This window comes from Equus caballus, chromosome 8 (assembly GCF_041296265.1).
Source record: "Equus caballus isolate H_3958 breed thoroughbred chromosome 8, TB-T2T, whole genome shotgun sequence".
Taxonomy (NCBI): Eukaryota; Metazoa; Chordata; class Mammalia; order Perissodactyla; family Equidae; genus Equus; species Equus caballus.
The window spans coordinates 24,491,157-24,515,148 of NC_091691.1; the positions used below are offsets into that span (position 1 = coordinate 24,491,157).

Sequence of the window (23,992 nt, forward strand, 5' to 3'; positions counted from 1 at the left end):
CTTCTCTGCACGCCCCCCGCCCCTAGGTGTTCGTGTTGGCGCTCACGTTCCTCGTCCTCTTCCTTGGCAATTTCCTGACCACACTCAAAGTCGTGCACACCAAACTCCAGAAGAACAGAAGCAAGGCGAAGAAGCCGTGAGCCACGGGACTGTGAGGCTGCAGGGGGATCCCAGTCGGCACCCTCGCTGCCGATTTCCTCCCCTACAGTGTCAGTGGCCACTGACAGCAGTGACCTCAGGGGCCAGTGGCATCGCTGGGAGCAGGACTGAGGCCCTGGACCGCGGCCGGACATGAAGAATGTGACCCCAGCCTGTCTGCACAGTATTAGCCCTACAGCCTCCCTATTTATGACATATTTAATTCCAGACCTCCCCACCTCCCTAGACTGGGTCAGTCTTCCTGAGGTGGGGGGCCTAACCTCAGGGAGCCCCTCTGTCCCCACTCCCATCGTTTGAGCCCCTCAGTTGGGGTTTGGATGTGCCTCGCTGGGGTCGGGTTGATGCTGACCTGCTGCTGACTGAGTCCCAGGCGGGGGTGGAAGGACACCCCTCAGCATCCTGTGGAGCCTCCCTTCTCCAGGCACACCCCTTCTGCTGTAAGCTCCCCCCTCCTCCTGGCCCCTCCTCCTCCCAGGTGGGGGTATTTAAGTTCTCAGAGAACCACTGTCTGTGCCTCGTGCTCTTTGTGCTTCTCGAGTCTCCTGCCTGCTGACCACCAGGGGAAGGCAGGTCTGCCGCCCTGATGCCTGGGGCTTGGTCCGTGGAGCAGCCAGGGTTCGGAAGGTCACCACCAGAGGGCACTGCAGCCTCTGCATCTTTCCCGTAGTTCGAAAGCCTTTTTGACACTGGAAGTTCGGGTGCACTCCTGGGGGTGTCCTGACCCCCACCCCTCAGCTTACCGTCCTGAATTCTTGCAGTGAGTGCTTAGGGAGGGGGACCAAGACCCTCAGCGCCGGCTGGGACCTACGCCATCCTGGAGGTCACCCGCCCTCCACCTCCCTCCCTTTGCCTCAGAGGCTGTGGAATGTGGGGGCGGTCTGCGCAGGTTTACTTCCAGGAGGCCACACTCAGGCCCGGGCAGGTCTGCTGGTCACCTTGTCTTAGCTTCTGGATTCTTGGGGAGGGTGAAGAAGCCAACAGGTTTGGTTGAATTTTCTCCCCACATATGGGCCTCAGCTACTTCCCTACAAATCCCCTTTGGCCAGAGTTCACAGCTGGTGTCCATGGCCATGCTTTGGCTCTCAAAGGGGCCTAAACTTTTAAAATTAGTTATATTTTTAAACTATGAAATTTCCCCTTCCTCTGAGTAAGATTACACATAAAAATCTAGATTTCTGGGGGCCAGTCTGGTGGTGTAGTAGTTAAGTTGGCACTCTCTGCTTTGATGGCCCAGGGTTCAAGGGTTTGGATCCTGGGCGCAGACCTACACACTGCTCATCCAAGCCATGCTGTGGTGGCTTCCCACATACAAAATAGAGGAAGACTGGCATAGATGTTAGCTCAGGGCCAATCTTCCTCCCCCCAAAAAAATAAAATAAAAATCTGGACTTACGGTTTGCCTAGAAAAATGAAAAGATCTGGTAATATTTCCACAGGACAGCAACTGGCTGGGCTGAGCTGCCTGCCTAGGGTGGTGTGCTTGTTTTCTAGTTTGCCACAGGCCCCACCACTCCTTTTTATCCCTGTCCTACTTCACCCTTTGGGTCTTCCATCAGGCTCTTTAGGCACTGGGGTTTGTCCTACACTAGGAGTTGGCAGACTTTTCCTGTAAAGGGCCAGATGGTAAATATTTTAGGTTTTGCGGGCTAGATGGTTTCTGTCACAACTGCTCTAGTCTGCAGTTGTAGGGCAAAGCAGCCAATGCATAAATGAATGGGCGTGGCTGTGTTCCAATAAAAATTTATTTACAAAAACAGGCAGCGGCCAGATTTGGCCCACAGGCTGTGGTTTGCTGACCTCTGTCCTAGACTATCATTTGTCCACTAGGCCTTTGATTCTGCTAGAACAAGAGGTCCTTGGTCTGAACACTCTGTTGACTCCCCAGGGTATGGCAGGGCCTTGGGGAACCAGGGTGGGGTGGGGTAGGGTGGACTTCAGAATTCCCTTTTCCTACCACTTGACTTCAGAGAGCCTCAGGCTTAGTGGGGGCTGCAGCACTGCAAGGGGGGGCTGAGGCAGGAGCCCCCTGAAGCCATTATCCCTTCTTAGGCAATGCTGACTCCCAGGCTCACTCAGGAACCCAGCAGCTGTCATCTCTGGGGCAGTAGAATCACCTGGGGCACTTGTTTAACTGCTCCTGGAGCCCCGACCCCAGACCTTCCAGGAGGTTCAGGGAACCCGCGGCTGGGGGTTGATCAGGTCCCTTCTCGCAGGTGGCCAGGATGGTCTCAGCTCCAGAGCTCCACATCTTGGCAGAAGTGGAGGCTGTGAGGGACAGAGGGGAGCTTGATGACTTTAAATGACCCAGCGCTGTCCTTTTGCAGATAAGGAAACAGTCTTTAGAGAGAGAACTGACTCGCCCAAGATCACTCAGAGCTGTTGTCACTTTTCATCTCGAGTTTCTGGCAGTGGGGGGTTGCAGGTGAGAGGAGTTCGGATGGGTGGTCCAGAGTCTACTCTTTGCTTTTTAAAGTGAGTTTCTTCTTGGGCATATGTGACCTGCTCTGGAAAGATGGCAGCCAAGCCGAAGGCTGAGACTCAAGTCCTGTGTGGGGTGGAGGAGGGAGGGAGGTTGGGTAGGCGCTGGTGCCTGTACTCTCCTGATAGGCTCTGGTCCCTTCGTGGCCCCCAGGTTCCTGGGGGAAGGAAGCAAGAAGCTGGAGGATGCAGCCAGGCCTATCTGAGGAGCCCAGGGAGGCGGGTAATGTGGGAGCTGCAGGCTTGGGGGGCGCTATGTGGAGTGGTGCCAAATCCACATTTACCCACGTACCAGATGTTTTACATTTCAAGCACAGGATTTGAGGACCTATTGGCTGTGCAAAGGGGGGACACATATGGCTGGGGGGGAGGTTGTGAAGAGGGCACTCCTGGGTCCTAGGGACAAATGCTACTTCCAGGGTACAGAGGGACTGAGTCCAGCACCCTCACCTACCATCACGCAGGCCACAGCTCCAGTGAGCCCAGAGGTGAGCTCATGATCAGAGCTCCAGCTGAGAGAGTTCCAGAATGTTCTAATAGTGTGGCCCCAGGCACTGGAGATGCCCAACTCCAAGTGTGCTTCGAGAGTTGGGTCTGGGACCGGATCCTGGGGAGCAGTCTGGGCCTAGGGAGCCAGGCCCTGTCAGTCCTGTTGTGAGGGCCATGTGCCCCCGAAGGGTCAGAGCAGCAGGCACACGCGGTTTTTTTTCTGCCTCTGTGCTTTCTTCAGAGCACTGAGGGCAACCTTGGCGGCCTCTCGGAAGACATCCTCCACATTCTCCCGAAACTTGGCGGAACATTCCAGGTAGAGGGCAGCTTGGATCTGTTCGCAGGCGCTCTGGCCCTGGTGGGGGAGGGGCCGGCATTAGATGAGGGGCCTGGAGCATGGGGTGCCTCCTGACACCCCCTTGGGGGTTTGGGGCTGGCGTTGGGGACTCTCCAGGGGCAGAGGCCTTGGTGTGGGGCCCCTCTCTCCACCCCAGGGCCAGCCCCACCAGTGAGTGTAGATGAACACGGCCTGTTCGCTGTGGCCCACGGGCTGCAGCTGCTGGGAGAGGCCGCTCCTGGCCTACTCCTACCCGCCCTCCAGCCTCGGCAGAGAATGGCAGCACGGGCGGGCGAGGTCGGTCTCTGCCAGGCCTGAGAGAAGACCTGAAGGCCCCAGGACAAGAAGGGCTCCCTGCAGGCCTCTCCCTGTCTCTTCTCCAGAGCACAATTTAGGCAACTGAGCTTGCCATTAGAGGAAAAGATATCTTTATTTCTAAAACAAATTTACTTTTATTAGTGCTTGCTTCTTTTTATTAAACTTTATTAGTTTTCCTTTGTGTTCCTTTTATTCTCCCAAGCCTCACCCAGAAGGCCGTGCCGTTTTGCTTTGCCCACGACTCTCCTAGGTAGGGGAAGCCTGCTTTTGAATGAGGGCCTGCCCCTCCGGTCCCCTGGGGAGATGGGACGGGGCGGCGGGGGGGGTGTGGCTAAGAGCCCAGACTCGAGCCAGAGTGACTAGGACAGGATCCTGACTCCACTTCAGGTTAGCTGTGTGACCCTGGGCAAGCTACTTAACCTCTCTGGGTCTCAGTTTCTCCCCTGTAAACTTGGGGATGCTAACAGTCCCTGCCTTAGGGTCATAAGGGTTAAATGAGGTAAGTAAAGTGTTCACATAAGTAGGCTCTCAATATTAATATCTTCAAATTAGCATTCTTAGAATCCTGCGTGCTTCAGCTCCCCAAAAGGCCACTAAGGCACCCCAGTTGCAGAGGCCAAAGGCCTGAGAGGCTTTTCACCTACGGTTGTGCCCAGGGACCTGGGCCCCTGGTGGGAAGGGAAGGGGGCCCCTGGCCGACCTGCATGTAGGTGATGGGCTCCAGCTGGGCCGCCCGGAGCTTCCGCAGCTGCTCCTTGTCCTTCCTTAGGTCTGTCTTGCAGCCGATGAGCACCATGGGGGTCCCACGGCAGAAATGAGTGACCTCAGGGAACCACTGTCAAGGGAGAGGGCGGGCATCAGGGCTGGGGCCGGATCCGTGGTCCCCAGCCCCAGGTGCAGGCTGGCTGGGAGATGGGCCTCACCTTGATGAGGACGTTGTCATAGCTGGTGGGGTTCATGACGTCATAGCAGATGAGCACGAGGTGGGTGTTCTGGTAGGACAGGGGCCGCAGCCTGTCGTAATCTTCCTGCCCTGAAACCGGAGAGCAGGTGGGGGGTGAGGGAGGCACCACTTCCTTGTCCACCTGAGTCCCCTGTCTGGGCTCAGATGGGTGAGGGGGTGGGGTCTCCTGGGCAAGTGACTCCATGTCTCTAGGCCTCAGTTTCTTCACCTATAAAACAGAGGTAGCAGCCCGCAGCCCTGGACAGTAGCCAAGATTACACAAGATAAAACCCATGCAGTGCTCAGAACTGGGCCCGAGTACCGGGTACGTGCTGGGAGAACAGCTAGCAATTACGCGATGATGATTACATCCCCCCACCTGCCCTGGTGCTCAGGTTGAAAGTGCAGACTCAGAAGCCCCATCCCTCCCCTCCCCGAGTGGGGCAGGGCACTGCAGTTAACCGTGGAGGGTGCCCCCAGGCTCAGGGGTGCGTGGCCTCCGGCTGAATTCCTCCTGCCATTCCTACACGCCAGGAGGACTGTCAGGGGATGGCTGGAGATGACCAGCACGCTCCCGCCCAGAGCCACCTGCACAGCAGTTGTCAGCCCCGCTGCATATCAGCCTCACCTGGGCAGAACCGAACACTCCAGGGGCTCGCCGCCCCCGCCCCCCCCTTCCCCCAGCACCAACTGAATCAGAACCCAAGGCTTGGCTTCAGCAACAGTGGGTTTGGTTTTTAAAAACTTTTTTAGTAATTTTTTATACTCACCATTTCAAACATACAGAAAAATTGCAAAAAAGCATGCAAAGAACTCCCTACTCAGAGGCACCAAGTGTTTACACTTGGCCCACCCCTCCCACCTCCCCCTGTTATCTATATATAAATGCCTTTGAAGCACATGAGAGGTAATTGCAGGCGCTCGGCTTCTTTGCTCTAGAATCGGTCGTGGATTTCCTAAGAACAAGGACGTGCTCTCACCTCCCACAGTCCCCGGATCGAACCCGAGGAGCCACCGCTGACAGTGTTCTCTAATCCAGCCCACAGGCCGAGTCAGATCTCACCCATAACGGCCTGTGGTCTTTTTGTCCTGGTCCAGAAGCAGGCCCAGGACCGCGCTTAGTTATCATGCCCGGCATTTCTGAAAGACTCCCGAGTGAGACCCACCCTGGGAAGGGTGCTGTGACTTCCCAACACAGAGGCCCAGGGTCCCCCACCCTCGCTCCTCCCTCTAGCCTGTGGGGGCCTGGGTAGCACCCGCCTGTCCTCCCCTCCCTCCCTGCCAAAGGCCTCTCGGGACAAGTGGCCTCTCCACTGAGCGAGGCCAGGCCACCTCCTGCTCCTGGCTCCCCTCTGATGACAGGGCACGGCCACCCTCTCCCTTTCCCACTGGCTTTTCCTCAACCCAGGAGCCCTAAGGGGGTGCAGTGAACAAGAGCCACAGTTATGACGACAGCTGGCCCAGGAGGACTGTCCATGCTGTGGTGCAGCCAAAGTCCCCCCAGCACTGGAGGGAAGGTGAGGGGTGGTCGGGGCCCACGGGACTCAGATCCTCCTGCCCTCATTGCCACAAACAAAGCTGGAGAAATCCTTGTAAGACGGTGGGAAACGGGTCCAGCATGCTATTCCAGCCCATCCCCCCTTTCCACGTACATCCCCAACTGTCCCCTCTCCTAACCTTTGTCCATGTCTTTCTAGACTTGTGCCGTCCGATAGGGCAGCTGCCAGCCCCATGTAGCTACTTAATGAACATTAAAAATTCAGCTTCTCTGTTGCACTAGCTACGTTTCAAGTGATTAACTGCTACATGCAGCTGGTGGCTACCGTAATGGGCAATGCAGGTGCAGAACGTTTCCATCATTGCAGAAAGTTCTGTTGGACAGCATGGCACCGTCCTCGTCCAAGTCACCGTTGGTCTGCTATGCCGCCTCCTCCCTGGCCTCCTGCTGCTCCTTGATGAATCCATTCTCCACCAGGCAGCTGGATGGATCTTAAAGCACAAGTAAAATCCTGCCCCTCTCCCTTCAACTGAAACACTCAGTGGCTCTTGATTGTCCTTTGGGTAAATCCAGCATCTCCTGGTGGTCCATCTGACCTGGCACCCACGGACCTCGACCTCATCTCCCTCTCTCGATGCCCCCTCACTCACTGCAGTCCAGCCAAGATGGCCTCCTCACTGTTTCTCACACCCATCAAGCTCTTGTGCCTCAGAGCCCTTGTACTTGCTGTTCCCCACACCTGGAATACTTTCCCTCATTTTTGTTTTCCATTTTCTTCCTAGCATTTTATTTTTAAATATTCAGACTGACCATCTGCATTATTTCCTTTTTCAGGATAATTGCCTTCTCACTATTTCTACTTAATAATAATACCACCTGATACTTCATATGCATTTTACAGTGCTTTTGCCTGTAAGTGATTAAGAAGTCCTTACAACTACCACCTGACGTGCCAGTCGGGGAACTTAGGAATACGCCCATTTCCGTATAAAGAGAGTGAGTTTCAGAGAAGTGAAGCCGCCCACCTGAGGCCACTGAATTAGTGACTGAGCCAGGACCCAACCCCAGTTCATTAAATTCCAAGTCAACACAGCAATGCTCTATTCTGCTTTGCTTTGTGCAAAAATAGGTGCTAGGCCTCTTCGCTGCCATGATGCCGTTCATCATTCTGACAATACAGACATTCTCATTCCCTTCTAGAAATACGGCAGGAGTGGACACGCAGTTGTTAAGTGGGGCTCTGACGTCTTCCCTCATCTCGCACAGCTGATTCCTGTGAGAGGCCTTCCCTCCTCCCTCGAAGTCCACCCCGTTTGTCCACAATCTTTACTCATCCATGGACCTGCCGTCTCCCCATGGACTGTAAGCACCCAGAGGGCAGGGACCAAGTCTGTCCTTAAAAATACTTCCCGGCCCCCAGGAGGCGTCCACTCAATAATACTGACTGGTTGTTGAGGTTGTTCAGCTCTTGTCAGATGAGCAGAGACGACGGCCGAGATGTGCCCCCGGGGTTTAGCAATTACGGCCTCTGATGATTTCAGCAGAGGCAATGAGAGCAGAAGTCGGGCTGTGGCGGGTTGAGGGAGGAAGTCAGACCAGCCCTGCTCCCCATCAGGGCCTCTGCCCTTGCTGTTCCCTCTTCTAGAAGGCTCTTCCCCAGGTAACAGCACAGCTCATTCCCTCCTTTCCTTCAGGTCTCTGCAGAAATGTCACCTCCTCCCAGAGAACTTTCCCAAGGACTCTGACACCACAGCCTCCTTTGCAGTCTGTCGGCTTTATTTTCCCATGTAGCGCACACACTTCCTGACCTCGCAATATCCGTCTGCGTTTTTTGTCTCCCCCATGAGCACGTATGCCCCCTGAGGCCAGGGGCCGGCTCTGTCCTCGGGACAGTGACACACCGGGGAGACAGCAAGCTCTGCGAGTGTGGTGAACGAACAGATGAGTGGGTGCGTGAAGACAGTGGGAAACTCATCTACTCGTCGGTGTGGCTTTCAGCCTTGGGAGAGCACTTCGCTTCTATCCTGTGTTAATTCAAGCAGCCACCCGGGAGGGGAGCTGGGCCCAGGAAGTTCTTCCTGTTAAGAGCCCACGTGGCCGAGGGGGCCTTTTTCAAGGTCATAGACAGGCTGCCTGTGAGCTGGAGTGCCAACTCAGTCCCCAACTCCAAGGTCAGCTGCCTGCCAGGCCACTCGAAACGCGCCAATTCTCCCAGGAAGCCTTCCCCAGCCTTCCCCAGCCTTCCCAATGTGGAATTAACTTCTGGACCTCAGTTTCCTCATCTGCGAAACGGATATGTGGGAAGCAGATGGGGCTTGATGACAATAATAAAAATGGTAAATATGGGCAATATTTATGGAAGAATGCTCACTCATCATACACCAGGCCCCATCTAAAGTCCTTTACCTACACTCATTCCTTACTACGACCCTACAAGGTAGGAATATTGTTATTCCCATTTTACAGATGCAGAAACTGAAGCACAGAGAGGTTAAGTGACTTGCCCAAGGTCACACAGCTAAGGGGAACTCTGTAAACGACAGAGGACCATAGGTAGGACGGTCGGGATGCCTCTCTCTCAGTCCACCCTAGAGGGTACGGACCTGTCCTCACCCTACAAGCATCAGCTCTGACCAAATGAGGAAAGGCTGCCAACCCAGGCATCTCAAAAGAGAGAGGGACTCCAGGAGGGGCTGAGCAGGCAGCCCAGATCCCAGCTCCCCCTCCGGGTTGCCTTCCTGGCTTAAATGTGCCTGGCTCAGCTCTCCCCGGGATTTGGTGTGGGCCTCCACTTGGGGACCAGGCCTGCAGTCTGGACTTCCGGGTGCCGTTGACCTCGTCTCCTTGGGAGGGGAGTGTTCTAGCCATCTCTCCTGTATGAGTCAGGAGAGCCAGGCTCCACTCAGACTCACGTTCTGTGACCTTCCACCTTCCCTCTCTGGTCCTCAGTTTCCTTATCTGGAAAAGGGGGTGATAACCCTGCCCCTGATACTGAAAGTAAAGGACTTTCAATGCTGAGCAAAGGTGAGAGATGGCTCCTGTCGTTATGACTGAAAATAGAAACTCCCAACGGCCAGGGGCCAGGGTGGGGGGTTCTAACCCTGAATCTTTGGCCCCACAAGCTTTGAGGGCCTCCCAGCCATAAGGTGATACCTCCCATTTACCAACAGCGATGCCGAGACTTAAAGGGGCTGAGCCACCTGCCCACAGGCAAACAGGGATCCCCCTCAGGCCTCTGAAGATGTGCTTGAGAGGTTAAGAAAGCCCCCGAGTTACGTTCAAAGGCATCTGTTTCTGGAGAGGAAAGGTCTGAGCCCCGGCTCCCCTCAAAGCTGCTCATCTTCCTGAGGTTGGCGGGGCTGTGGGGTGGGAGGAAGTGAGGCTCTCGCCTCCCACCAGGGTATTTCCTTTGTGGGAAGGAGCTTTGCCGCGGCAGTCATCTTTCTGGGCCGAGGGGTCTCTACGGCCAAGCTGGGTTGAGGAGAGAGGGTGTCATGGGGCCACAGTGGTGCCCACATCAGCTGGAGGGACAGACACAGGGCCGGCGGCTCCCAGCTCCAGCAGGGGCGTTGGTCAGGGGAGGGGCGCAGGCAGCGTGAGAAGCAGCTGCTGGAAGAGGAACCCACTTCTACTAGCACTACTGGGGCCCACCCACCTGCGTTTCCTTCCCCAGAGACAGGAGGGGCTGGGGTGGGGGCAGCCCCAGCCTGGAGCCGAGAGCACATTCTGACCCACCCACAGCTCGGCTCCCCAAGCTTCCAGTGCTCCTGGCTCCTAGACACCCCTCCTGTGCCTGATTCCTTGTCTTAGCAACCACTTTGTCCCTCACTTTTCCTACTGTTCCCATCTCAGGCTGGGAAGGGGACCACGGCTCCCCACCTCCCTGGGCAACCCCCACCCCATCCTGTGATGCCCCAACCCTGGGCCCCACCCAAGGCCCAGATAGCTGTCTCTGGTTGGTGTCTTAACATCCCACCTCGTGCCCCCCTCCCCTCTGCCCAGGAAACTTCAGACCTCACCACAGCTTCCTGCCTCTGAGGGCGTCAGGCCCGATGGGCGAGGCTGCTAGGGTAATGGGTGCTCACAGCCCCCACCCCTTCACCTTTGAGCACTGAGAACTCTGTAAACCCTCCATCTACCCTCCCACTGCTGCGGTGTCTGTAACTGCTTCTGCGGGACGGAGACAAGTGGCCTCCCACGTGGACTCCTGCGACCGAGGCCCTGGGTGTGGAGAAATTCAGCCTCCCAGGGGCCACCCTTGTCCCAGAGCTCTGGTCATCACAGGTTGGTTGGAAAGATGCTGCCCTGCCCACTCCCATCCCCCACCCCGGGGTCGTGCCCATCAGGTTCTAGAACCTTCTGCAACAACCTTTACTAGACTCATCTCCAGCTCAGCCACTTCCCTCACCCCCCTTAGTCTCTGTCTTTTTCTAGTTGGTAACCTGGCCATCCTTTTCTGCCACGTTCTCCTGACATCTGTCCACCCCATAGGTAGAGACAAATCTCATTGGCTTTATCACACAGGACCTTCTCCAGGGGCCTCTCTGCATCCAGATTTATTTTTCATTCCACAAGCCTCACTCTAGGACAAGCACCGTGCTGGGCACTGGTGTACGTAAGAGGAATGACCCAGTCTCTCCTTCACTCTGCTCCCGATGATGGGCTTCCCAGGTCACAGTGGGACCCCCTTGAGGTGGCAGCAGCTCTGTTTCTCCCTCCTTTGGCTGTCCTGCTGACTGTGAGGCCAGTCGGCCAGTCTACTCCCCCAGGGCTCCAGCTGGAGGTTCAAACCCCAGCTCTGCTTTTCTGCTGCTTGAAAGACTCCTGCTGGGAAAGCGGGGGTGGGGGCCAGCGCAGAGCTCCGCCTGACAGATCCAGAAGGGGCTCAGGCTTGGGGCTTGGCCTGAATGGTGGAGGTTAACAATCACAATGACAACACTTAGCCGTTCCCAAGAGAGAAAACCCAGTGCTAAATGCTGCATGTCGCACAGATCTGATTTAACCCTCACGACTATTGTAGCCCTGATTACACATGAGGAAACTGAGGCCCAGGTGTCCCTGATGACCCAGCCAGGGGAGCTGGCGTCAAAGCCCAGGTCTGACTCCAAAGCATGTGGCAGGAAGTCACGGACGGGACTATCATTGTCCAGGGGGGTCGCATGCTTCTGATGACGAGAGATGGGGCTCCCTCCGTCCCTCCCACAGCAGCAGTTAGTGCAAAGCCTTCCGTACACCGAGGAGAAGCTTTCTGGAGCCTCCACACAACAATCTAACGGGTTCTTTGAGCATCTTTCTCTGGGTGAAGTTAGAAAGATCAGAAGTGGCTCCTGCGCTGGGTCTCATGGGAGAGGCTGAGTGAAGGGTGAACTCTGGGGATCTGATAGGGGAGGCCCCGAGGTCAGGGGAAGGAAGAGAAAGTGAAAACTCTCCTCTGGCTCTCCCAGCCTGTCAGCCCTTCACCCATAAAGTGGGGCTAATGGACCTGCCCCTCCCTGGCTCCTGGATGGGAAACATATGAAACTTCAGGTGTCCCAGGCATACCACCATTTTTACTGCTTTCGTGACCTCGCCCTCGGGAATTCCTCAGAAGCCTTTGGCTTTCCCAGTTCAGTGGGCTGGAGGCATGGCCCTGTTCTGGGGGCAGCCCTGCAGGGCTCTCATCCAACAAGAGGGGATCCTTAGAGGCCACTCAAGGCGGGGCACACCTGTACAGCAAAGCCTGCCAAAGTCAGGAACAGAGGGAGGGTCTGGGACTGGGGCGAACCTTTCTCTGATCCTCTCCAGGATGGAACGAGAGATGCTAGTGGCAGCCTTGGGGACGGGGTGGGGGTGTCTGGGTTTTGGCTCCATCCAAGACCAGTTGGCAACTTCACCTCACACATACAAGGCTTGGCTTGCAAGGGAACCTGATGACATGATTCCACGCAGGTCATTAAACACTGAGTCACAGAGGCTGGGTGAGGCCCCAGCTGGGGATCCTGACCTTTGCTCCCCAATACTGACCTTTGGCCCAAAGGGGAGCCAGAGCAGGACGGAAGCTACCCGAAGGCAGCCCCCTCAAGTGTTACCCAAATCCTCCCAGTGGCTGTGCTCCTCCACTCATCCCCCAGCAACAGGGACCCTGATGACTGTCGCAGTTAGTTAGCGTAAATCCCCTTGCCTTAGGAGCTGCAGGTGGCAGAGAGGATCTTATCTTGGATCTTCATTCCTTAGAGCTCTGTTCCATCATCAGTGCCTGGTTTCTTCCCAGGGAATCGAGAAGACACAGACCTGTAGCCACAGAATCCTAGAACCACAGGCTTTAAACTGTAGACCACAGAATTCCAGAATCACACACTGTATTCCAGGGAATCCCAGAAGCATGGGACTCAGAACTTGGGTGCACAGGACTGTGGAGTCTCAGAACTGTCAGCCACAGAATCTTGGAATCACAAGCTCTGATCAGTCACCTAGAGTATTCCAGAAGCACAGAACCCAGAAATGCAGCCCACGGAATCATAGCACCAGGGCATTCAAATCTGCAGCCCACAGAATCTTAAGAGACCACAGCATGTAAGGCACGAAATCCTGGAACCATGGGAAGCAGAAGTAAAGCCCGTGGTTTTCTAGAACTACAGAAGAGAAACGAAGCCGTGGGTCCTCAGCACATCACGCTAGCAGGGTGTTCCAGAAGCTCACCTCCTCCAAATACCCTCCTTTGACAGATGGAACGACTGAGGCCTTTTTGGACTCCAGGCGGTGGTTAACCGGCCCCCAGCCAGCGCCCCTCCGCGGCCTCCATGAGTGATGGGATGTCAGGGCCCCGCAAAGGCTGACGGGCCCGGGATGCCCGGCGGGGGATACCCCTGCAGGGGAATCCCTTCGGGCGGACCCCGGGACCCTCGGCGCGCAAGCGCACTCACCGGCGGTGTCGTAGAGATTCAGGGTCACCTCCTTGCTGCCCACAGTCACGCTGGCCGTGTACTTCTCGAACACGGATGGGGCGTAGTGCTGTCGGAGAAGGGGTCGGGTTGGATCTTAAGGGGTGGTGCGAAGACTCAGAGTCCGGCTGGACGCCCCCTCCACCTTCACCGCATCCGGCCCAGCCTCCCCCTCACCCCGCTGGGCTCTGGAATTCCCGAGGGAGCGCCCCGGGGTGGCGGCCGCCTCTCCACGCGCAGGACGCCGGGGACCCGGGGTCCGGGCTCGTGGCGCAGGCTGAGGGCCATCCCTCGCCCCCAGTCGCCCCAAGCAAGTCCCCTCCACCCAGCCTACCTGCCTCCATCCCCCCGGCGGGCCTCACCTCGGGAAAGGAGCCCTGGCTGTACACCATGAGCAGCGAGGTCTTGCCGCAGCCGCCGTCGCCCACGATCACAATCTTCAGCTCCTTCCTGCCCGGGCTCGGGCCCGGGGCGACGGTCGGGGCCGGGGCCCCGGGGGCGTCCATAGCCCGGAGCCGGCAGCACTGGCGGTGGCTCGCCCGGCGGAGCGCAGGGGCTGAGGGATCAGCGGTGGGGGCCGCCCCCGGGGCGGTGCTAAAAGATACCCCGCCCCTTCGGAGCTGGCACAGCCTCCGCCAGGCAGCCACCTGGGCCGACCTCCCAGCCTGTTTCCTTCTTGCTAGGGTCCTGGCCCAGGGCGTTCACCTCTCATTTCCAGGGAAACTGAGGCAACTGAGAAACGGAGTGCTCAGCGGCAAGCGCAGCTCCCACCCCCTCACCCGCGCGTCACGGCGCGCCCCCCACAGGCAAGATCCGAACATTTCGGCCGCTCCTAGCCCGGCACCCCTGATTGGCAGGCTCCGCCTTCCGGCAGGGTCCCTCTGATTGGCCGGCTCGGCCTCCCCCATCAGCCAGGGATTCTTCGATTGGCGGACTGTCCCTCCAGCACTCGGGTTCGAGGAGCCTCGGTCTCCAGCTCTGGGAACCCCCGCCCCGCCCCAGCTTAGCCCCGCCCCAGCTGCGCGGCCTGGGGCAAGCCCGCCTCTGACCTCAGTTTCCCCGAAGGAGGTAGGTTGGTGGTGCCAGGGAAGACGATGGCACGGGGGTCGTGTCTGCCCACCCGGTGTGGCCGTCCGGACACCTGTGCGGCTGCGGGTTGAGGGTGGGGAACTGCGGTTCCACTTACCTACCCCTCACCTCCCTGGGGGCGCAAGGTGGACGTCTGGCGCCCTCTGCCGGGCGATCGCCTCGGCGCGGGCGGCTTGGGGAGCAGGTGAACCTCCCCGGAACAACACCCTTTCGGGGGTTGGCCCCAAACCACGCTGGCGGGAACCTCTTTCTAGCAGGGGCCAGAGGCGTGACCCGAGCAAGACACTGTCGAAGAAGGGACGGGGAAAGCCAGGGTAGATCTAGTGGAGATAGCTGGACCCTACTCCATCCGCTTTGGAGATTCATTAACACCCACCCCCACCCAGAAATTTGTATTCTCCAGCTAGCAGCCACATATCCTTCATCCCAAGGATTCTCCTTAATCCTCCCACCCCCCTAATCAAAACAGCTATTTACTGAGCACACTATAAGGACAGGCATTACCAGGGCGGCGGACAAGATCGCCCCTGCCCTTCCATCCCTGCGACCCTGGGGTCCTTTGGACAAGCCAAGCCAACGGTCGGAGGGACAGAGGAACCCCTGGACCCGGTGCGCGGCAGGCAGGCACTGAGGCATGGCCAAGTGAGAGAGCAGGGTCCTCCCAGCTGGGGTAAGACCTCGAGTGGTTTGCTCAGAGGGGCTGGCAGGACTCAGGATCCTCTTGCCCCCCACCCCCACCCCGAAGATTCCCAATTTTCAAGTTCTCAGCAAAGACCAGGTAAACTACTTCGGGGAGGAAACTGCCAAGCTGGCAGTTCCACAAATGCCAGGTCAAGGTTTTCAGTGGATCCAAGTCAGGATCTGACCACCAGATGGCAGCATCGACTGCCCGTGGAAGCCCCAAGAGCCCAGAGCTGGAAACAGGACAGAAGGCCCAGCTCCAGGTTGCTGGGTGGAGGCCCCATCCTGTCACCAGGAGTCAAACACCCCTAAACAAATTTACAGCAACTCATTCATTCCTTTTTGCAACACAAGTTTATTGAGAGGCAATTATGTTCCTGCCTGAGAGGAGCTCAGTCTTGGGGGAAGAGGTCTAAAGGAGTTTGGGAGATGTGAACAACTTAGAGGACAGAGTCCCTGTGGGGTTCAGGGAAGGTAGGGCTCTGGGTGGCACATGAACTAAGCTTGGCAGTGCTGGGAGGGCAGGCCAGTGGAAGCAGGATGGATACCTAGCCTGAGCAAATGCATGGTGGCTCGAAAACCCCAACAGGTTCGGCAGTGGTGGGGGAGTGAGGAGTGAGGCCAGACATGGTTGGCAAGGTAACCAGGGTTAGATCATGGAAGGCTTGGCTGCCAGGCTCATGCTGGGTACTGGACAGAAGGCTCCTGAACAGGAGGAACCCAGCCAAAGCCGGGACCTCAAGCTCTCTCTGGTGACCAAGGAAGAGCTGTGATTGGCTGGTGGGATAGGCATGGGGCTGGGGCCATCTTTCCATAGAGGCAGCCTAAGGCTGGCAAGAGAGGAGACCAGGTCCAGGGACATGTCAGAAGTGAGGTTCCCCAGGACCATGGGGGGAGGCTAGGGCATCCCATCACTCAGGGAGGGGGAGCATGGAAGAGGGTTTTGAGTGAGGGGAGGACCACTTACCTTCGCAGCCAGCCCCAGGCCTCTCCCCTCTGGCTGCCTCAGGCGTCACCCTGAAGCTCAGGGGGGACTGGAGGGTAAGAGAGGGAGGGAGGCTGCCTCATCTGGGAGAGGCCTGGGGAGAATTCACTTAGGAGGGTCTGAGCAAACTGTGTCACCCGAAACAGGGTTAACCGCACGAGCCCATGGGAAGGCTCCTGACTTTGCTCTGATCTCAGTTTCCACCCATCTGAGAAATAGGGCTACGATTTAGACTTATGACAGAACAAATGACTTACACGAAACTGAGGGGAGGGAGGAAGAGGAAAAGTGATTCTTCTCAGCTCTGCCTGAGTCCAGGCAGAACAGCTGATGCTGGCCCCAGCCCGCCCACCCACCCACCCCTGCCTGGCCAAGGCTGGCAGAACCCCAGCCCCACCCAGCCTGGAGCGTGTTGGACTTGGACCCAGCTCCAGTGGTGGTGCAGGGGCTAGATCTGTAGCTAAAAATACCCAGGAGCCAGGCCAGCTGCTTGGAGCTTCCTCAGAGGCGGCCGGCCTGGGCAGGCCACCCGAGGCGGCCGGCACACCCACAGGCATGGGGAGCCCCACTCCCTTACCTATGAGATTGTCTGAGGACCCACGTCATTCTCTCTATTCACCAGGCATTCCTGGAGACTGAGGAGGGCCACGATTCTTTAAACTGGTTCTTGCTACAGAGTTGTTGGGACACAGAAGCCTAGGGGAGCTGGCCAGGTGGCATTTGTGGGGTGCCTGTGCCATACTGAGGCCAACTGAACACAGGAGAGAAGTAGGGGCCAGATCACTTCTGTCTTATCAGGGCAAAGGTTATGATGGGGAAGTTAATGGTAATTCTTACGGCTTCCACCTCCTTGTCCCTCAGAATATCCTGAGATCATCCACCCTAGATGAGGCAGAAGAAACTGAGCCTTCACAGATTAAGCTGTTCTTTGAGGTCCCAGAGATGGGAGATAGCCAAGGCCATCTGCCCTCACCCCAGGACTCCCTGCAGGCTTCAGCACTTGGTGGGGGAGAGTACAAAAAGCTCCCCTCTCACAAAGCCAGACTCAGAAACAAGATTATCAGGCCAACTTCCCCCTCCAGGTTCACACGGGGAGACCACTGTTCCCAGAGGGGCGGGGACATGCCGAGGTCACTAGCCAGTTGGAGACAGCACTGGACCCAGATGGCCTCTGAGATGGCGGGGTACCTCTCTCTCTACAGTCCGAGAAGAGGCCTCCCGTCTGGCCCAGAGGGTCCAAAAGGTCGTATTCCACGCTGGGGCTCTCGGAGGGGCCGGAAGAGGCGGGGCTCTGGCGTCCAGTAGTAAGGCAGGTCCAGCCACCTCCCTGCCTTGGGCCGCCCTGCTGCTGGCGTGGCCCTTTGGGCAGGCCCCACCGGCTTGGCGCCAGGACCAGCCCCGCCCCACGCTCCCTGGGTGACCGGTGGGCGGGGCCACCCTCACGGCCAGCCAGGAGGAACAGCAGCCTGCGGACAGGTTGCCCCGCCCCTCCCGGGCTCCACGAGGTGACACTGGGAAGGGGGGAGGGGGAGGTCAAAGAAATTAGAAGGGGTGAAAGAGAAATGGAAGCAGTGAGGGAGTACCACCTTCCAGGCTGTGAGGATGCCTCTCCCTTCCAAGAATCACACCTAGACCACAGTTCCGCACCTAATTGCTCCCTAATTGGTCCGAGGGCTGGAGCAGAGGAACTGGCTGTAGCCCTCCAGGGTGCTGCTAGGCAGGGAAGGTTTAAATCATTTCACCATCCCATGCCCATGGGAGGTAAAGACCCCTGCCGGGGGAGCCCCTAGGACTCTATTCAAAGGGACGCAGGACGCTCTCAGTCGGCCGACCCGTCTCCTCAGTGGCAGAGCCAAATAGAAACCTCAGGTTTGGGGCAAGTGTGGAAGGAGGGCAGAGGCTTGAGATGCTAACAGTAGTGTGAGTGCAACAACTCTGCAAAGTGCCTTCCCCTCTCCCCTCACCCCAGGTAGGGGGAAGGCTGCGGCAGGGTGCACCCCCTTCCCCCCCAGCAAAGGACAAGATGGACCAAACCCAGCTTATCTGGGGTTGGAAACCCTCACAGGGCCAAGGCTTGGCAGCCAGGAGGAGCCAAGAGCAGCACGCTGCTTACTTTCAACCAGACAGCTTTCCCAGCTCCCGGGCAGTGATGCCAGCAGACAGCTGGCATGGGAAGCAGCCCAAAATAACCCAGACAGCTGGGGTGAGGGGGTGCCATGGACACAGGCCCTGGGCTGGAAGTCAAGACACCTGGAACCCCATCCTGGCTGCTCGTGGTGGCCTTGTGACCTTGGGTGAGTCACTTCTACTCTCTGGGTGGGTGCGTGATCCAAAATCGTATCGGATCATGGAAAAGCCTGTGGAGCTGGGGGCAAGCCACCATCCCGACTCAAACTACAGAGGAGGAAAAACAGCGCTGGCTCTCTGCCTGCAGAAAGGCAGTCTTCCCTTTGCCCTGAGGCTTTGCCACGTGCTTGGGGGGGGAGGGGCTGGTGGGGGAGGAGCTCGAAGACAGCCCAGCCCCCACTCCCTGCAGCCACACTAGAATGGAGGCCAACTAGTGTGAAGCCAGAATGCGAGGCCGGCCCCCTTAATCGCACTAATCCTCCCACCACCGTTTTCAGCATTCATTATTATCATTTCACACCGGAGACTCGCCCAAGGTCGCCAGCACGGCAGACATTCAAGCCCTGGGCCGCCTGACTTAGAGCCTCCCTTGAGTAAACACCAAGACGCCCAGGTCAAGCCCTATGGGTTCCCCCAAACCTCAGTTTAGCCCTCACACTGAGGGGTGGAGTAAAAGTGGGCAGGGCTGATCTGACAAGGCAGCCATGCCCCCGCCCAAACGGGGCGGCACCTGGACCCAAATGGCTCATCAAAGTAATCTCAAACTAGAGATCACATGGGGCAGGTCGGAGATCAAGGGTCCTCTCCAGCTGTGGAGCTTCCTGGAGACAGGATGGCACTGTGCGCAGTCAGCTCAAGTTAGAACAGGGAGAGAGTTGCCATCATTACCAAGCTAACGAGTCTGTGCCAAGCTGGGGGCTCCAAGTACACGAGCTTGCATCCTCCTCACAACACCCAGATGTGACCAAGCCCAAAGGTTCTCAAAATGTCCCAGGTCACAGCATCAGTTCACCTGGGAACCTGTTAGAAATGCAAGTTCTCAGGCCCCATCTACTGAATCAGAAACTGAAGGACTGGGCCCAGAATCCGTTCTAATGAGCCACCCCTGTGATTCTGACGCGCACTGAAGTGTGAGAATCACTGACCTAGCCCCGTTTATGCAGATGGGGAAACTGGGGCTCAGAAACTGTGCAACTCATCCAAGGTCACAGCAGGTAAAGGGCTAGCCAGGTTTCAAATCCAGGTATGGCCCATTCTAAAAACCAGGCTCCTTTTGGGTGGGGGCTGGGGAGAGAATCGTGGGAATTCCCAGGAAGGGGAAGAACACTCAAGAACCCTCTTTCTCAGAGGAAGGTGACCCAGATCTCAGGTCCTTCGGTTCAGCTCCCTAGCAGCCAGACACCAGAGGCCAGCTCCTAACAGTCACCCTACACGTTCCCACTGGGGGCGGGAAGGTAAGGCCAGGCTTCCTGACAGCAGACTGTGCCTTTCAGAAGTAAGAGGCTTCCTGGGCCCTCCCCCCACCACCAAACACACAACTGGGAAATACTTGCAAGCGCAGCCTGTCGTACGCTGCTAAATACGGCAGAGAATTGCACGCCCCAAACTCCTGACAACAGAAGCTGACAGGCAGGGATGGATGGACCAAGCAGGCCCAGCAGGCAGCCGATTTCACACACACAGTCCCACACATCTGTGTGGGGGAGGGGCTGCAGAACCAGCCTGGCGGGTTTGGGGTCCCCGCCCTCCCTGGGCTCCAGGCCAAAGCCCCCCAAATCTCCCTCGCAGCCTGGGAAAGGGCTCACACCTACCTTAGTGGGAGGATTGTCAGAGTCAAACTAGGCCTGCTCCTGCTGTCCAAAGGACTGTCCACTCTGAGGGAACCAGGCCCGCTGCCCCTTCTCCGGTCGAGACCCTGAGGGGGAAAGAGTCGGAGGGTTTGTTAGGGAGTCGATGACCACGAACCGGACAGGATCTCCTCGAGGGAAGGGGAGCTTTACAAATGCCGCGCGCCCCTCCCCAGCTGCCAAGACGGCCCTCACTCTGGAATGGATGGGGGGGGTGGCTGAGTCACCAAGGTTCAGCCCGGGCGACAAGCAGCAGGAGGCGACTCATCTGCATTTCCAAAGGCCCGCCCCGTCCGCATCCCCTCCCCCAGGAAGGGCCGGAGATGAGGGTTTACCCCAGAGCCCTCCGCCTCTGGGGATCCCGGGGAAGGCCCGCTCAGCCTTCCCAGGCCCCAACCCCCACCGCAGCTCTAGAGCCTCCGGGTGGAGGGCGTGCCGCGGGCGGCCAAGCCCGGGCGTCGGCGGCCTCCGCGAGGGCCTCGCGCCCAAAGTGGGGACAAAGGGGGCCCCCCGCCCCTCGGGCTCTGCGATCCAAGGACGCCCTAAACAGGGGCGCCCAGGCCCGGGTCGGCGGCGAGGGAGGCTTCCGCGGCCTCCGGGGCAGCCGGCCGGGTCAGGGGGCGGCCTCGAGGCCGCGGCAGGCCCCGTGGCCCGCTGCTACTGGCTCCCGCGCGGGAGGAAGGAGGGAGGGCCCCGCGGCCCGGTCTGCGAGCGAGACCGCGTGGCCCGGCGCGGGGTCCGAGGGGCGGCGGAGCCCGCGCTCGTCGTCGAGGCCTCCCGGGCCAGGGCGTCCACGCGGGAGGCGGCCTCTCCTCCCCTCCCCCCGGCCGCCGCCTCCTCCCTCCTCCCGCCGGCGCGCGGCAGCCGCCACCGCCCGAGCCGCGGGCGGCGCGCGAAATGGCGCCCGTCTGGCCGCCTCGCCCGGCAGAGGAGAGCGCGGGAGCCGCGGCGCGCGACGCCCCCAGGCCCGCGGCCCCCGAAACGGCCTCCGCGCCCCCCGCCAGGCCCGGGGCGCTGGGCCCTGCGGGCTCTCGGGGCCGCCGCCCGCGCCGGGCTCCCGACCGCGACCGGGGAAGGAGGGAGGAAGGCAGGAGAGCCGGGGCCGCCATTAGCCGCCGCAGCCCGCCCGCCAGCCTGCCAGCCCGGCCCCGGCGGCGGCGCCGCGCTGAACCTGAAAATAAAACTCGAGTTTGGGAGGGAGGAGCGAGCGCGGCCGGAGCACAGGCAGCGCGGGCAGCGGGCTGAGAGATGCTGCGTCATGGTGCCAACATGGACGCCGGCCTTTGTCCTTTCTGCTTGGGAAGTGCAGGCGCGCCCCGGAGCCCCGCGAGCCGGCCTCGGAGGGCGAGCCCCCCCCAGTCCAAAGGGAACGAGGCCCTAGGTCGCGTGGGGAGGTTGCCTTGTCTTTTGAGTCCCTCATTTCCAAAGCACTTTAATTTCTTCTCCCCACCAAGGCTCAGACCTAGAAAAGCGAAGGGGACGAGCGCAGGCGGCCCCGTGGACGCCCGAGGTCGCTGGGGAGACCCTCCTCTCGCCTCCGGGGCAGAAGGGGCAAAAGGGTTTGAAGAGCCCTCCTCGTCCCCCTACCCCTCCCCGATCCGGGTGCCAAACATAAAGCTCCAGAAACCTCCTTCTCTCCTCAGCTCCCAAACATTTGCAGCCCTTGGCCTGCTCTAAAAAAGATTTCCTCGAAGGGGCAAAAGGCACGTTTGTTTTTTTTTTTTTACTCACCCGCTCAGCCCGGTGCCATGGAGTCTGGAAGATCAAGCGGGGCGGACGTTTTGAGTATCTTTTGGGGGGGATTGTTTAGTTGGGAATATTTGGGGGGATGGTGGTGTCTTTTTTTGTTGTTGCTGTTACCTTTTGGTAAGTTACACTGTCATGGCATTTTCTGCTCCTTCCACTTCTGCAAACTTTCCAGGGTTGGGTTGGCAAAAGGCGGCTTCGCAGAGGACTGTTTACTGCTCTGGATATAGCAATGGTGGGATCGTCATTAAGAGACAAAAGGCGAAAATACACAGTCAAATCAAACAAAAGGCATAAGACGCACCGGCCATCCCAACCATCACAGAAAATACCCGCGACTTAACGTTGGTGTTTGGCTCGAACCAGCTAGGACTTGTTTTCCAGTTTTAATCTAGTTTCCTGTGACGGCTTTAGTCTCTTTACACAAAGAGAAGGTCTTCCTTTCCCTCACCCACCCCCCTACCAAGACGAGAAAAACAGAGCTGTTTTTCTTCAAATAGATCGATTTTCAAAGAAAGTGTACATGTTACTGGGAAGAAAGCTGACTAGCATTTATTGCTGTAAACATTTTCAAAAGCTTAAAGCTAAAAAACCTTAGCTTTATAAAAGCAAAATCGTCTAAAAGCATTTTAACTGGCTTATATTAGACAAGAGCGACAAAGACATACATGCAGATGAAGGTTCAGAAAATTAAGGACATCTCAGCAACATTAACATGAAAACTGCACTGCGTAAGGACAGAATGGATTGGGTACTTACAATGTAAAAGGTTTTTAGAAACTTAAAAGTAACAACTGCTTACAATTTTTTGTTGCTGCCATTTCGCTAGTCCTAAAACTATACATTTAAAACATTACCTTGTTAAAAAGAGAGCAGAAGGAGTTAATAAGATGGCCAGGTTTAAGTGTTTAATAGAGGAAACTATATATATTTAAAAATTTATTGTTCAGTCAAGAGAATACAGATTAAGACAGCTCCAAGCTCCCCCCACCCACCCAAGAAAAAAAGAGGAAAAAAATTAAATATGTCATTTACTTAGGTTTTTTGGAATTCAAAATTGTTAACTGCTGACATTAATGGTGTGCTATGACCTAGTTATACAAGACAAAGATGGATTCCAAGTCATAAGGAAAAATCCAGATCTTTTTAAAAAGTCTTCTTCATTCTTCCAATTGTGAGTCCTTTAGCCTGTTGACAAATGTTAAACACAACACTGAGGCGTCCTGAACTGGATGGTGGAGTCAAAGGAAAAACATTCCCCATTTGCAACAAAGGAAAAACCCACTTGGCCATTTAATTCCATTGCAGAAAAATGGCTCCCCTCATCTGTTGGCCTCTCCTTGGTGTCTGATGAAGGATGTTTTGAGACCAGCGTCTAATAACTCAAGCCCGATAGAAGCCGCGCGCTGATTGGCTGCCGCGCCCTGCCGCCCTGCTCCAGCCAATTACCTACCCACGGCCAAATTACAAACCCCGAAAAGAGCCCCAATATGAAATACACCACCACGAAGCCCCGGCGAGGCGGCTCCCGCGCCTCGGCCGCCCGAGAGGAGAGGCAGAGGGGGCTGCAAACGCGTCCTCGCGAAGCCCGGGAGCCTCGGAGTTGAACTCACAAAATGGAAGCCTCGCGCTGATTGGCCGCCGCCACTCCCGGACCTTTAATAAAGAAAGGGGAAGGAAAAGATAAATGCAAAAAAGGGGGACTCTCTCCTCCGCTGGTGGCTGGAGGAAGAAGGAGGGGGGGAGAGAGAGGCATGTGTTCAAGACAATTACAGGGCGCTCCTCTCCAAAAATAAAAACAGAGAAAGAAGCTTCTATCACCCAGGTCCAGGCGAGGGCTGCATCCTCCCAGGAATGTGAATGCTAATTTGGTTAAAATCCTGGTTTTCCCTCCCCAGCTCTGTTCCAGGGGGGAGGGGGTCGCGGGGCAGAAGAGGAAGCCGGAGCGGAGATACCTCGATTGCAACTCGTCTTGAGTCGTCTTGCCTCTCCCCACGGCTCCCAACGTTCAAACACACAATCACACACACATACACACCCCAAAACCCAGCCCTTCCCCCCGAGCCCCCACGCGCCCACCTCCGGTCTTGGCAGTTTGGAAACAGTTTTGGAGGCCCGAGGCGCGCACCGCGGCGGCCGCGGCTCGGAGGGTAGCCCCAGCCGCGGGAGGTAGAGCCTGGGGAGACCCCCTCCCCCGCCAGCCAAGCCCCCCACCTAAGTCCCAGCAGAATAAATAAATTAAAAGGCCTTCCCCCGGGGAGGGGGGAGGCAGTGTGGGAGCGCGCGAGTGAGGGGTGGGGGGCCGCTGGGGCCCGGGGCTTTGGCGGCGCAGCTGCCGCCGCCGGGAGAGTGCCTGGGGAAGCGGCGAGGAAGGA

The 23,992-nt window shown here is 57.6% G+C and overlaps 2 protein-coding genes and 1 long non-coding RNA gene across 16 annotated transcripts in view; 2 read left to right on the forward strand and 1 right to left on the reverse strand.

The window, feature by feature from the left end:
- Window positions 1-3,957, forward strand: part of TMEM120B (transmembrane protein 120B) — a 42,116-nt gene extending 38,159 nt beyond the window's left edge. For 3 of the 5 annotated variants that reach the window (XM_001496221.6, XM_005612612.4, XM_023647203.2), the window contains one exon: window positions 27-1,541. In XM_001496221.6, the coding sequence (XP_001496271.1) occupies window positions 27-140 (114 nt within the window). In that variant the 3' untranslated portion in view covers window positions 141-1,541. Of the gene's footprint in view, window positions 1-26; window positions 1,542-2,483; window positions 2,582-2,791; window positions 2,861-3,367 lie in introns of those variants that run through there. The other 2 variants (XR_011420838.1, XR_011420839.1) reach the window with 1 other exon arrangement.
- Window positions 1,884-23,980, reverse strand: RHOF (ras homolog family member F, filopodia associated). 10 transcript variants are annotated; one of them, XM_070220267.1, is made up of 11 exons: window positions 23,697-23,980; window positions 23,231-23,273; window positions 21,732-21,837; window positions 21,603-21,626; window positions 19,836-19,939; window positions 14,192-14,291; window positions 13,505-13,736; window positions 13,125-13,212; window positions 4,705-4,814; window positions 4,482-4,616; window positions 1,884-3,481 (listed from the first exon to the last, which is right to left on the reverse strand). In XM_070220267.1, the coding sequence occupies exons 7-11, from the start codon at window positions 13,646-13,648 to the stop codon at window positions 3,317-3,319; spliced, it is 642 nt and encodes a 213-aa protein (XP_070076368.1). In that variant the 5' UTR covers window positions 13,649-13,736; window positions 14,192-14,291; window positions 19,836-19,939; window positions 21,603-21,626; window positions 21,732-21,837; window positions 23,231-23,273; window positions 23,697-23,980; the 3' UTR covers window positions 1,884-3,316. The 10 variants fall into 10 exon arrangements, with proteins under 10 accessions (XP_070076368.1, XP_070076364.1, XP_070076365.1 ...); XM_070220263.1 differs by lacking the exon at window positions 21,603-21,626; XM_070220264.1 differs by lacking the exons at window positions 21,603-21,626; window positions 23,697-23,980 and adding an exon at window positions 23,573-23,606.
- On the forward strand, window positions 4,920-9,247 carry LOC111774660 (uncharacterized). The gene is made up of 5 exons (XR_011420840.1): window positions 4,920-5,049; window positions 5,664-6,241; window positions 6,590-6,725; window positions 7,423-7,584; window positions 7,917-9,247. It is a non-coding gene; the product is annotated as an uncharacterized lncRNA (long non-coding RNA).
- Window positions 23,981-23,992: the final 12 nt, after the last annotated feature.

Bases quoted from the DNA above. Each gene is read 5' to 3' on its own strand.
- RHOF (XM_070220263.1), bottom strand. From the start codon at position 13,648: ATGGACGCCCCCGGGGCCCCGGCCCCGACCGTCGCCCCGGGCCCGAGC. The intron at 13,213-13,504 runs GTGAGGCCCGCC...CTTCTCCGACAG, and splicing joins GCCAGGGCTCCTTTCCCGAG to CACTACGCCCCATCCGTGTT. The intron at 4,815-13,124 runs GTGAGTGCGCTT...CTCCGGTTTCAG, and splicing joins GAATCTCTACGACACCGCCG to GGCAGGAAGATTACGACAGG.